Genomic DNA, 13,793 nt, shown 5'->3' with positions numbered 1-13,793 from the left:
TGAGCAAAGACGATGGTCGACCGATAGCGCACCGTCGTGTGACTGGCAGCAGGCCTCAGCTCAGCTCAGCTCAGCTCAGCACGGTGACGCCCAGGAATGGAAGAGAAGAGAAGAGCTGAGGGGAGAGCAGCCAAGCAGTGTGGCGAGAGATGAGCGCGCAGGAAAGGCGAGCTGCAGCGAGGCTGATACAGGCTCAAACGATGGACTCTGGCGTCGCCGGCCGGGCGCAGGCTGAGGGAGAAACGCTGCGTGAGGTCGAGTCGACGATGGCTTCGGAGCTGAAAAAAAGCTGGGACTCGCCCGAGGCACCGACGGCCGTACGCGAGCAGAGCAGAACAGCGCCGGGCGTTGCCTTTGCGAGGCCCGTACAGTCAGCCGCGTGATGCTGGTGAGCGCAGCAGCGGCCAGTCTGTTGCCCAAGCTCGGATGTTCTTCCTCTGTCCCTTTTTTTTTCCCAGGGCAGACGGTGATGGGACGGAACAAGATGGAGCAGGCAACACTGCGGGCGATCAGATGGAGATTGGGTGCAAAAGATTGAGACGATGGACCTGACGGAACTGCCAGTTGGAGGGACCCCCATGGAACAAGTGCCCCCCAAGCCCCAAGAGCGCAGGCACACGGAACCATGGGGTCCAGGATTTAGCGGCACTAGCAGCGCTGGGCCAGGCCTAGCACATGCACTCCAGCGCTGCAGCTGCACTGTAATTGCTCGATGCACCCACAACGGAGCGCTATTTGGGGCCCTGGGCCAGTGAGCGCGAGCCGGGCGGGCCTTTGCAAGCGATGCGGCCTGGACCCCTGATTGGGTGTGCGAGAGGGAAAAAAAGGGCTGGATTGCATCGGACGGGATTGGATGCAAGCTGTTCTGTTCTCCATGTCCTCGTCCTTGGTCCGAGGCGGCCACTGGACCTTGGATGTCCTTGTGGAGGGAAACGGAACTTCAAAGAACAAAGATTGCAGACACGAAAGAGAGATCAACGGTCTGTTCCCTTCAACATGGGCCTCTCAGCTCGGCGACCCGAGCACTCACCCGACCACCCCACGACCTTGTCCAACTCCGTCGGCATTTTGCCCACAGAGAGCCAGAGCATTAACCGCGCAACCGCCTTGTGGAGGCTGGGTTGAATTATCGCCGCCCCAGAGTCGCCTTCGACGAAACGCAGCATTGCAAAGCGGGTATCGGACTGGCGTGGGACGCAAGCAAAGAACGCCGATGCGCGTAAACGAACGGCTGATGCCCCTTGTTTGGCACTCGACATGGACCGATTCTGCCAAGGGCACATCCTCCGCAGGATCGCGCGACTGCCGTCCATCGTGGCCAGCAAGCCAGCAACCTGCCATGGGCACTTGTATCTTGCCGTCACCCGTGTCTGTTGCTCTCGTATACTACCTGCCAAGCGCTATGCGATGCAAGCTTTGCAGCCTGGCTCGCATTGCAGTGGCGGCACCTCGCCAGCAGAATGCGCCCATCGTGCGCTGCCATGCTGGCCGTGCTTGTCTGAATGGAGACTATGAATGTCTGTAGGAGGACATACTGCAGTACTCGTATGTGCGAAGCACGCACGGCATGGTCGGTGCAGGTCGCCATGGCCGTGGCCCATGCTTCTCCTTGGGAGGGAGGGATACCCCAGCACGGCCATACCATCCACGATCCTTGCAGAACCCGTCAGGTTGCACAGCATAGTACTCACCACGTAGTACTTGTAGGTACAAGCCGTTATGCCAACCCCAGAAACGCCCGCTCCAGCCATGCCGTGGTTTATAGGCCGTGCTCGCCGTAGGGCCTGTTGAAGACAAGTCAAGTTTCCAATGCGAGCACGTCCGGAGGCGAGAGACTCGATGTCGGACTGTCATGCCAAAGATCCATCGCACCAATCGCGCCCTTTGCGAGACTCCGTACACGCTTGCACACCATCATCTGAAGGCCCTGCTGCTCCTCACCCAGCAGTACTTGGCACATTGCCCTCAGCCTCGCCATGTCACGCTCATCCATCGGCTGGCGCGGCTTGACCCGCCCGCTGTGGAGTTTAGACTTCCCTTTGCAACGCCTCAGATTCGAGGGACGGCAAGACGGGGAGCAGCAAGATGCAGAAGAAGTTGAGTGGCTGCAGGCCGGTGTACCAGTAGCATGTGTCCTAGCGGGCCCGACTCAACATGAGCTTATCGGGCGGGAAGTAGGACGCACAAACCCCCAAACGACAAATGCCAGAAAGCCATGGGGAGGGATACCCGTCTCTCGAGGGTACTCGTACCTGTAGCACCTCGATGCTCGGTAGATCTCGCGATGCCCCCGTATTACCAAATCTGCCGCTTGTGCCATGTACAATCACAGCGTCGACCAAGTGCGGAGCAGCATCCCACCGGCCGACTAATCGGCGATTGCGCTTGCAGACCACCACGCTGGTGCGCAAGAAGAGCCTATGGTGTCTAGACAGGCCGTCGGTACCGGTCCAAGCTGCGGAAGACGCCGAGATCAACAGTTTCCCGAGTACCAAGCCTCCGTTTCGCATGGATCATCGTCTTGATCAGGGAGGTCGAGACAAGGAAGGATGCCGCGTGGACAGACGTTAGCTCTGTCTAGCGACCCGGGACAAGGCCGTTGGGGGCGTTTAGCAAGTGCGGGGGTTAGCGGTCGAGGAGGACGAAGCCACGCGCCAACCCGGTGACTGCGAGTCTTTTCATAGGCCAGAGAACGCACTGGCAGCAGGTTGATTGTTGGAGGAGAAATACTTGCTGTGACGCTGCCATGTTGGTAGGGCAGGGATCTCTCTGGCTGAGCCCACGCCAGCTGAACGGGATGGATATGTCGCTGCTTCTGGGATGTTTTTGTTTGTCTGCATACTCAGTCAGCAATTGTAAGCCATTTTATCCTGCAAGGGGGCTCTGGGAGTGAGCAAATGCATTACTAGCGCTCAGCACTTCCTTGAATTCATGACCCGGGCGATTCAGTAAAGCGAAGCCATCACATCTGGAAAATGTCATGCTTTCTTCGAGAGTCCACTCGCCCACAGAGATCGGATCTCGCCGTGCCGGGCCGAAGTGGCTCCGGTCCATGAATGGGGGGGAATAAGGCAAGAGGCAGAACGAGGAGTTGCTTCCTACCAGGGTCAGACGCGGTCAACCTCCGATCTTCCACACAATCCCAATATTCAGCTCGTCAGATCCTGGCCACAGAGATCCGGTGTACATTTGCATCTACTGGAATACTAATCTCACGGTCAGCAAAAAGTGCCCAACCCTGAGTTGCATATGCAGTCGAGAGGGAAATACATACTGGGTGCTCTAGCCGATGCCCAACGCAGTGTCTCACATTGTCCGAGAAAGGTACGGAGACAACTTGACTTGGTGGCCTCCGCCCCCGCTGAAAGAAGACCTTGATGCAGCTTTCTAACATGAGCAAAGAAGCGTTCGGTCTCAAACCAACGGGGCACGGTTACATAACCACGCCGTGATTCTCTTCCATTGGCCTGTTGTGAGTTGCTGCTGATACCCGAGGATGCCTCAGCGCTGCTATTTTGCCTAATCACGCCCTCAATATCGAGTCTCGGCATTCCTACGATGCAGCCGACTGATGAGATAGTGACAAAGGCGTAGCACGAAACTGAGCAAGCGCCCTTCAAGCTATCTTCAGTCTCTCCCCTTCTGACAGACTAGAGCTTCTCGGACTGTGGCATCAGTTGGATCAGCTTTTCGTGCGGAGACCCTGTTTGAGGTCACGTCGGGTGATAGGCCACACAAAAAGGCTGCACAATTCGATCCGAATCCTTACCGGGTGCTTTAGGCCCCGACGGTGATCTTTTCCCCTCTCTTCAGGCCCACCGCCGCGGGACAATCCAATGTGACCCCCTTCAAAGTTTGCCAGGTGAAAGGGTGGCATTGTTCGAATAAGCTTCGCACATCGAGGACCTGACTTGAGAGCCTAATTAGACATGCCGTGGGACGTTCTGTCAGTGAGCCATTGGGATCGTCGTTGCCTGACATGTGGGCGATGGGGCAACGGGGCAACGTGCCTACGAAGCGGCAGGGGTTCGGCGAGTCTAGATTGACTTCCGAACTCGTCAATCAGCCTCGATGGCTTGCTCAAGGGGCGCAACTCTTCAGTTGCCCAATGCTCGGCATCCTGTTCTTTTTGAAGTCACCTGTCCTTCATCCAGATCCGCCCAACGACCGCTGAGGAGTTATCTCACTCTCGAAACAATGAAGCCTCCAATGCTCTTTGCAGATGTAGGTGGTTCAGCTTGGGCAGCCATATTGAAACATGGCACGCCACGGCACGGAATTGAGCCTTGACCTGGCTCCTGTGAACCTCGAGAGCAGCCACGGAATCCCGCGAGAGAGAACGGCGACCCTGGCAATGCCACGGCGGCTAAACTTTGTGCTCTAAAACCTCGAAAGCAGACAGAAGCAGGGCTATCGGGTAGCTCGAGGTTTGGCCTCCAACAACTGCGCCCCTTCTGTGCACATCCAGTCCCGCCAGCATCAGGATGGCTTCTTGGTATTTGGGTCGCTTTGGTTGAGCTGCTTCTAGTCGAGGTAGCTCTGACCAAAAGCGGAGCATCATTCTCGCTACCATCGCGCGCCATGGAGGTTTCTGGTCATGGCATAGGCACTTGCACCATGGAACTCTACCATGTTACAATGCCCTGAAAATTGCTTTTGGTCTTTATGGTCGTGGCATAGCAAGTTAGAGGCTTGTGGGACCCATGACGAGAAGAACTATTCATTGCCAGAAACCCCCATGGCGCGCGAGGGTAATTACGTACCTTTAGCCAAATGTTGCTCGCCAGATAGCTGCCCAGCCAGGACATCTCTTCAAGTTGTCGTCGCCGAGGCATTGCCTTGCTGTAAGCCAATTAGCATGTTTTGGCCAAGGACGTGCGAGCCGATCGGATACCAATCCTACCGTTGATGGCTGAGGAAATCAGAAAGGTGAGGAGATCAAATTGGATAAGTACAATCGACAAACATTTTAGCCATGCCATACCCATCATGTCCCTTTCGCCTAGAAGCCGAGGGTAGACGAGCACCAGTCCGCGACACGGATCCCTTTGTAAAAGCCTCCTGTAAAGAACAGCGCTTCAGTCAAGTTCATTTGAAGAGATTGTTTGTACTAGGTACTCTCTCAAATCATGTACCATTTTATTTCGTCAATATGGCTCTGTTTGGCCGATTTGAGCGTTGGTCGTCTTGATCGAGGATAATCGGGAGTGTCTGACGGCCAGGCCAGCTGCTGTGTCCTCACTGCTCGATTCCACCGTAACCTCAGGATGTTATCGTAATGTCTTTTTTGTTTTTCTTCTTCCTTTTTTTCTAGTCGAGGGCAAAGTTTATTCTCCCCAGCCGTAAACTGGGGAATGAGCTGCGCATGAAGCCTGCCGCTCTTGACATACAGGATCATGAGGCAAGTTCGGCCCAGAGTTCTAACGGCAGGCGCGGAGTCCAGGTGATACGAACGGAAGGCATTGCCCGTACTGTGCACATAGCTCATCAGTCCGCACGGAGTCTGATTCCGCAACAGGCTTACCACGCACCAACACGGACTGGAATTGGCCTGCTTTCCAACGCCGATAGCACTCCGCATAGTGCTAGCCATACAGTGTGTCGTCTCCGGAGATAACGACTACGGGTCACGCACCTCGGAAGCTGATATGGCATCATCACCGAAGCCGTCTCTGATTGAGAGAACCTGACGCTTCTACCCTCTGCCTCGACACTGCCAAAGCTGCCTCTTCACCAGGTAGGCAAGGCTCACGGTAACCATGGCTCATCTGACGACACTGCCAAACGAGATTCTTCACAATATCCTGCAGTGGCTGTCGCCAAGGGATCTCGGATCGCTACCCCGCGTCTGTCGGGCGCTTCACGGCTTCGTGACGGGGAACCAGAAGCTGTGCGAGGACATTTATCTGCATACTTTTGTAAGCGATTCAAGGAGTTTCTTCAGAAATACGCAAAGCTTGAGCTGATGATGGGAGCCAGGATTCGCCTCCTAATGATGAACGGCTCGATTGGGAGACTGAGCTGCATGACGTCGTCAGATTGGAGAACATCTGCCTCCGTGAAGACGTCGAGGACAAGGCAAGTTCTGATAGTGCCTGTTCGCGGAGAGGCATCTTCTAACACTTTTCTTGAACAACGCAGGAGGATGAGCTGAGTTTTGTATACGAGGTGGTCAACAGGTTGCTCAAGCACGCCTCTCCCACTGGCCATGCCGTAGAGACCTCCGACACTCAGCATGCGTCTCGCAACGCGGATTTTCTGAAGACCCTCTTTGAAGACGAGGGCAACCAGGTCGCCTTTCTCCAAAAGTCGTCTCTGTTTGAGAGAGTCTACAGAACCCAGCATCACCAATTACCCCCTACGGTCTTAAACGAGGCACAGCGCCAGCAGAGCGCAAAGCTGCACTGCTTATACGGCAGGCCAATCCTCAAGACCGGAAGACTGCGGTCTGCAAGAACTTACCCTTATGCCTGCTCCAAGGTCTATGATATTCGGGAATACACCGATGAGTCTCGATGGGGTCCCTTTATGGACGATGGGAGCGACAATGTAGACTGGGAGAAAGTCGAGGCCATCCAGATCGTTCTTGGTAACAACATTTACGTCAAGAAGCTCACTCGGCTGTTTAGCGATATCTGGGACAATCCCTTTTCTGGTTCGTGGAAAGGCAGCTTCATGTCTACTCCCAATCTCGACAAGTCATCGCTAGATGCCATGGATCCATATGGCGTGACAGGGACTTGGTATCGAGTACGTTGCCATGGTCCGGAATACACCACATGCATCTATAGGGGCTAATTTTGTCACAGATTGTTTGTTTTCTTGATTACAATGACTTCTTCAGCTACAACTTCACCAATCCCGAACGCGATGAATCCCCTCTTCATACTCTCGACGTTGGGGAAGCCACCCGTCTCATCATCATGAGGATCCACGTTACCAAGATTGAACAACCCGGGCCGGATTCGGAATATTCTTCAGAGCTGCCAATTGTACACTATGAAGGCATCTCTCGCCCACTTGACGATTCGTGGGATGACAATGCATCTTCAGATTTGCGAGGTAAGTATCCCAGTCGCCGCCCTCTTCTTCTTCCCCCCAGTATACTGAAGCTAAAGACTTTACTTCGAAAGGAACCGTTGGCTTGACTAGGGAGGGCGAGGTGAGATGGACGTCGGTGTCTATTTTCCAGGGGCAAGAGAGGTGGAAAAGTGAGGGGGTGCAGATTGGTGGGCCGCGATCTGCTCGTGGCGTGATAGGAAATTGGTTTGACAGGTGAGGCAACTGCACCTTTTCAGATCTCATTCAGACGCGAAAAGCTGACGCATCTGATCTTTTGTAGAGACTACGATCCCCATGGACCCTGTGGCCCGTCTGCCTTTTGGAAGGCCAGCGACTCGGAGACGGCACACGGCAAGCATGCAGTTCTCCCAAGGAACTTTCTTTTATGGAGCGCGTTGCTGCAAATGGAGGACTCGGACGACCCTGAGGGCGACATGGAGTATACCATGGAAAATGAAGAGGAGGATGAGGAGGACGAGACCGAGTCCGAACCGGTAGCGAACGAGCTTCCGGAGCTGCTGATGGATGCGGAACTGGAGATTATCGAAATTACGCACATGGAGGAGCCGGGGCCGTCGTCAGGAAACTGAAAGGCATTTAACTCTTCCTGGTATATACTCATTGCTTGGTGGACGGTTGATTTTCCCCATCTTTATTCTATCATATCATAAATTGTAGTGAGCTCTTATAGCAAACCTCTATATTTCTTGACCAAAAATGCACAAGACTATTCACGTCACTTTAGAGCTTGGGATCCGGGTCAACATTCGCCTTGTTATGCTCGCAAACGCAAAGTAGTTCCCCGTCACTCTTCCTCCTCATCGTCCCCCTGAGGGCACACAGCCTCTTGCCAACCTGGAGCATCTCGCACTCGATGAGGACCTCCATGCCGACGGGCGCGGGCCGCATGTACGTGACGTTGAGGGTGCGGCTGACGCCCATGGTCTGCCAGAAGCCGGGCTTGCAGACGAGGGTGAGGAGCAGGGTGGTGCAGAAGTCGAGCAGGGAGGCGGCGGCGCCTCCGTGGAGGTTGGCGAAGCCGTTTGCGTGAGAGGGGTCGACGGTGAAGGAGAAGGTGATGGTGGGGGTGGGGAGGGATGAGGCGGAGAGGATTTTGATGTGCGGTAGGAGGTGGTGCATCCAGCCCTTGGGTTTGATAGTCAGCTTTATTGTTTAAATGGGGTTTTTATAGGGGGTGTTTGTGAGATGGAGGAAGGGATGGTGATGGTGACGGTGTTGATGTTTTTGAGGTGGGATACCTACCTTTTGGTCTCGTTGGGAGAAGAGGTCGAACCAGGCTTGGACTTGTCCGAGATCGGTGTCCTCATGGGGCACTTCTTTGTCCTTGCTCATCTTGAGGGCGGGCGCGGATGGTGTGTATAAGGCGGATATGTGTGAGGGTGTGTTGTCTGATGTGGTTGAGCTGCGGTGCCTGCTGGCTCGATCTTGAGGTGCTGCAATGTGCCGGTATAGATGGGACGGGATATCTATGAAAGCACTATGATGTGTTATATCGTGTGGATTTGATAGCGCACTGCCTGGATGAGATGGCGATGTGGATTGATGCCTGGTGAGGAGGATGAAAGTGTATGTGTGAGATGAAGAGTGTCGATTTGGGTGCTGAGGCATGGGGGCTGAAGCGGACTGACGAATGAACCTCGGCTTGTTAGCGTGTTTGCGAGTACTTGTGAGCGGCATCAGCCCGTCCATACATGGATCGAATTTTACGGAAAGACTGCGAACTACATTGCACAACGTGAGTTAATGGATTATCCTGCTACACTGGGAGGAATTAGATCTCGGCAGTATCTACGATCGAGAGAAAGACGAGCGTCTTGTGTCACAACAGGAGGCATGCGCATGCCATGTTCTTAAGCTCATACTCCTACAATCAGATGGTATGATAAGGTACCCTGGAGAGCGGCAGGTAAATTGCCCATTTGCCTGCAAGCTCAACGATCTTTAGTTCATCTCGACGCTTCTGTACTCTTCCAATTTTGACTATATATACAGCTTCAGTTACTGCATTGAAGTTGCGCCTTGTCGTGTCGGTGGATTGAACCTGGGGAATCCGGGGCTGATGGCGGCACTTTTGCCGAGGCTCACTTCTTCACATGGCTCTAGCGTTCAGCCGGATTGAGATTACAGCCTCCATCCCTGCTGTGTGACCTGTTCAGCTAAGCATCTTCACCTCACCAACAACATCATCATCACCACCAACTCCTCCCCGTTGATACTACTTCACCCCTGACGGCCGAAACCCCTTCGTCCTTTGCTCTATACGACTCTCACCTCCTACGGTATCGGATACAGTTGACGATACATAGTCGTCATCGGCGGCGGCAACCATCGGGAGCCGGCTCCTATCAGCAACACAAACCAGCAGCAGGAGCAGCAGCTTCAGCAGCTTCAGCTTAGCCGGCCGCCCGCCATGGAGTTCATCACGGCGCTCAGGGGCACCTTTGACGGCCAGAAGCCGTCGCTGTTCGAGGTGCTGTCGGAGCAGCAGCTCAACAGCCTGCTGCCGCCGACGCTGCGGTACCTGCTGACCGTGGCCACGCACCGGCACCCGCGCTACCTGCTGCGCATCCTCAACTCCTTCGACGAGCTGTACGCGCTGCTGATGCTGGCCGTCGAGCGCCACTACCTGCGCACCCGCGGCGGCTCCTTCACCGAGAACTTCTACGGCCTCAAGCGCGAAAAGGCGCTGCACGGCGAGATCCCGCGCGCCAGCCTCGCCGCGCCGCACCTGGTCCGCGAGACGCTCAAGCTCACCACCAGGGACGTGTGGCAGAACCTGGCCGTCCTCGTCGGCGTGCCGTACCTCAAGCGCAAGCTCGACGAGTCGTACGACATCAACGCGCCGCGGGCGCTGCTGGGCGCCGCCTACACGCGAATGCCCGACAACCCGAGCCTGCGCGATCGCTTCATGCACTACTACCGATGGTTCCTGCGCAACGTCTATCCGCACGTCAACGCGGCCTACTGCTTCGCCATGCTGGCCTTTAACCTGGCCTACCTGTTCGACCGAACCAAATACCACAACCCGCTCATGTGGCTCATTGGCACGAGGATACGGAGGATGACCGGGGCGGATTACCAGGCCATTGAGAAGCTGTCCGAGGCCGCGAGCAACGCTGCCAAGCCCGGCCCGCGATCTCTGCTGTCGACGCCCAAGGAGCTGGCGTCCAGGGCCATGTCCAGCCTGTCGATGCTGCTGCCCCTGAGTATCTTTGCGCTCAAGTTCCTCGAGTGGTGGTACCAGTCGGACTTTGCAAAGCAGCTGTCGCGAAAGGCGGCCGAGAGCATCGAGTTGCCTCCCCCGATCGTGTCTGGAAAGGCTCCCTTGCCCAAAAAGAAGAAGAAGACGACGACGATGACAGATGACAAGGCTGGAGAAGAAGACGAACAGGACGAGGCCGTTACAGAAAAGGAGGCGCCGATTGCCACCCCGTCGATGCTGCCCATTTTCGTTGTTCGGTTTCCAGAGGACTCGTCGCTGTGTCCCATTTGCGAGGGCGAGATCGTGACGCCGACACTGTGCCAGACGGGCATCGTCTACTGCTACACGTGCATCCACCGATGGATCGAGGGCATGCACCCCAAGCAGGAGGAATTCATGGAAGATCGACAAGGCAAGTGGGAGAGTGGACAGGGCCGCTGTGCCGTCACGGGGAAACGAGTCCTCGGCGGCACAGAGGGTCTGAGAAGGATCATGGTGTAAATGGGTTCTGGTAATGGATGGTTGGATGGATGATCATAGGACAAGCATAAAGAGGTGGATAAGAACAAAGACAGCTTGGTGCCCGAGCGATCATCGGGATGTATAATTAAGGAAACAATGTACACTCAGGATTTTCAGCAAGCGGGAAGCGAATGCAGATGGATATAGTATTATTGGGATATACTAGTCGATGGGTGCATATCAAGGCGTTATTTTTGGGCGACATACCGAAGCTGAATAGACTACTACTAGAATAAATGCATTGTTTCAGTTCAAGCCTTCGCCAGGCACGCATTGAAAGCGTTGGCCTCGTGCCTGACATGAACAATGAAGAGCTGACGAAGAAATGTTGGCAAAAGTCTCACTCTCTGGAATGGCTCTCGTGAGCGATTCCGAAAGCATCGTCGTGATGGCCTGGCAACGAGGCGACTAAGACTTGTCCTTTCTAATTGCGCTCGAGACAATGCGCAGACTTTTCGAAACTCGTTGGTCTCCCGGGGAAATAATGGATGAGTCTTTAAGTGCTGGTCGTAAGGCGTGTTGATGGCTGTCCGGATCGAGGTTTCGTTAGAGTGGTGGTTTGTCTCACTTTAGACGCGGAGTTGGAGGAGACAGTCATCGAGACTCGAGATGGCATTCCAGACGCGTTTGATCTTGCTACGAATATTCGCGTGGTATATATTGTGATTTATGTCTTCTTTTTGGTACTCAACCTTTCTTTCCTATCTTATCCTTCTTCTCAGAAGCCGTCTTCTACGAAAGCTGTGGCAAACAGCGGAGTGAAGATGGCGTATCACCTAACTACATCGTATGCCGGAGAGGCTCTCCTCTCTGGCTTCAACTGGTTCAATGGAGTAGACCCATCTCATGGATTTGTTTCGTAAGTGCTTCTGACTGAGACCATATGTGTTATTGTTGCATATGACTGATGGACATGTCCTGTGTGTAGTTACCAAAGCAGACGCGATGCCGAAGCCATGGGCCTATACAGCATCGACGAGAGATCAGGCGTCGTCAGACTAGGCGTAGACAGCACCAACGAGTATTCGCTCTCTGACCGAGGCCGGCCGAGTATCCGCATCGAGAGCAAGGCGACGTATGATCACGGCCTGTTCATTGCCGACTTTCTGCACATGCCGCCCTCGCATTGCGGCTTATGGCCAGCGTGTAAGTCGACAAACTCCAACCACCACCACCTAACCTGAGCCAGTATAGCGAGCGCCCTTTTGAAGAGATACACAAAGCTGACTCTTGACATGCCCGCAGTCTGGACATATGGCGACAACTGGCCCTACGACGGCGAAATAGACATCATCGAGGGCGTCAACACCGCCCACACAAACATCCTCTCCGCCCACACCGCCGACGGCTGCACCCAGAGCCCAACCATCGACGGCCTCTATAGCGGCCAACTGATCAACACGGAATGCGCCGTCGGCGAGAACAACATTGGCTGCGGCTTTCATCCCTCGGCGGAGGACACTTCTTCGTACGGTGACGGCTTCAATGCCGCTCACGGAGGTGTGTATGCCATGGAGTGGGATTCCGTGCATATCCGCATCTGGCATTTCGCGCGGGGGGAGATTCCGCGGGATATTGAGGAGAAGAAGCCGGATCCCGAGACATGGGGGCTGCCGATTGCGGTGTTTGGGGGGGAGAGCTGTGATGTTGATGAGTATTTCAAGAGGATGAGGCTGGTGCTGAATATTGTGAGTCTATATATATCTCTCTCTCTTCCTCTTCTATATGATGAGAGGAAGACTACCAAAGAGCAGGGGAGGAAGAAGAAGAAGAAGAAGAAGAAGAAGCCATGTACTGACACTTGCACAGAACTTTTGCGGCGATTACGGTAATGCTGTTTGGGGCATCACGGATCAGTGCAATGCGTTTGCGTCGACATGTCCTGAATATGTGGCAAGTCATCCAGAGGCCTTTGCGAATGCTTACTGGGATGTCCGGTATATCGATGCCTATCAGCTTCGTATTGGTGGCCACAGACCGCATCCAGGCCACCCGAAGAACCCAGATCGCCCTCATCATTCTGATCAACCTGATCAACCTGATCAGCCAGATGAATGGAATCAGCCAGACCATCCGGATCAATGGGACCGTCCAGATCATCCAAGTGACCCGGACTCCTGGCGGAACGAACAGGTAACAACAACAACCATGACGACGCGCTGGACAGAGACCGTCACCGCATACGCCACCGGATATCACCCTCACGATCCTCAAGACGTTGACAGCAACGATGGCTGGAGAGACCATGTTCCCGCCCACACAACCGCAGCCATCGAGCCCGTCGCCACGAGAGCCCCCGTCAACCCCGTCAAGATCAACGACTACTCGTACCTCGGCTGCTTCTACTCCAGCACCGACTTCCCCTGCTTCACCGAAGTCGCCGACAGCCTAGACATGACGCTCGAGACCTGCATCGAGCTCTGCCGCCCCAGGACCTACGCCGCCGTCTTCGACTCCCACTGCTTCTGCGCAGACGACCTCGACGCCGGCACGAGGGCCGCTAAGAGAGAGGGTCTCTGCAACCGCGAGTGTCCGGGCAACAAGCTCGAGCAGTGCGGCGGCTTGATCGGGCCTCGTGATAACGATGGGCCGCGGGAGAAGTTTGTGACGGATGAGACGCCGAGGCATGCGCTGACCGTGTATGCCTTTGTGGCGGAGGAGAAGCCGGAGCAGCCGCCGGCGATGGCGCCCGGGTCGAATGGGCCGTGGAGGAACGAAGGGGATAATTGGGAGAGTGAGGATGAGGGGACGGCTACGGAGGTGGAGGAGGTGGCTGTCTTTCCGGTCTCGGAGGAGGATGATTCGAAGTGGAAGGGGGGTGACTGGGAGCATGATGGAGGAGACGGATATGCCTGGAGCGAGCAGTGGGGAGACTGGAAGGAATCTCAAACAGAGAAACAGGTCAAGCCCGACATCACAGAGGTTGTGGTTTCGGTGACGGAGACGGTGGTTGACTGCCCTGAGGGAACCCCAACGAAAGAAGCTA

The 13,793-nt window shown here is 55.1% G+C and overlaps 4 protein-coding genes across 4 annotated transcripts; 3 read left to right on the top strand and 1 right to left on the bottom strand.

Annotated features, from left to right (window-relative positions):
* Positions 1 to 6,003: 6,003 nt before the first annotated feature.
* Positions 6,004 to 7,279, top strand: TRIREDRAFT_55584 (uncharacterized protein; the record flags this gene model as incomplete). The annotated part of the gene is made up of 4 exons (XM_006962290.1): positions 6,004 to 6,066; positions 6,142 to 6,750; positions 6,810 to 7,062; positions 7,134 to 7,279. Coding segments are annotated over 4 exons (1,071 nt in total), but the record flags the coding sequence as incomplete, so codon positions are not given.
* A 524-nt stretch (positions 7,280 to 7,803) lies between these two features.
* Positions 7,804 to 8,202, bottom strand: TRIREDRAFT_55276 (uncharacterized protein; the record flags this gene model as incomplete). Its single annotated transcript, XM_006962083.1, has 1 exon — positions 7,804 to 8,202. One exon carries the CDS (start codon positions 8,200 to 8,202, stop codon positions 7,804 to 7,806), a length of 399 nt encoding a protein of 132 aa, XP_006962145.1.
* A 1,291-nt stretch (positions 8,203 to 9,493) lies between these two features.
* TRIREDRAFT_103703 (uncharacterized protein) lies at positions 9,494 to 10,786 on the top strand (the record flags this gene model as incomplete). Its single annotated transcript, XM_006962289.1, has 1 exon — positions 9,494 to 10,786. One exon carries the CDS (start codon positions 9,494 to 9,496, stop codon positions 10,784 to 10,786), a length of 1,293 nt encoding a protein of 430 aa, XP_006962351.1.
* Positions 10,787 to 11,571: 785 nt separating this feature from the next.
* TRIREDRAFT_55886 (glycoside hydrolase family 16) lies at positions 11,572 to 12,766 on the top strand (the record flags this gene model as incomplete). Its single annotated transcript, XM_006962288.1, has 4 exons — positions 11,572 to 11,666; positions 11,736 to 11,953; positions 12,053 to 12,495; positions 12,617 to 12,766. Coding segments are annotated over 4 exons (906 nt in total), but the record flags the coding sequence as incomplete, so codon positions are not given.
* Between the last annotated feature and the right edge of the window lie 1,027 nt (positions 12,767 to 13,793).

Source organism: Trichoderma reesei (assembly GCF_000167675.1).
Source record: "Trichoderma reesei QM6a unplaced genomic scaffold TRIREscaffold_2, whole genome shotgun sequence".
NCBI lineage: Eukaryota > Fungi > Ascomycota > Sordariomycetes > Hypocreales > Hypocreaceae > Trichoderma > Trichoderma reesei.
Note: the sequence above shows the minus strand (reverse complement) of the source record. Positions and strands in the feature narration are given on the sequence as shown.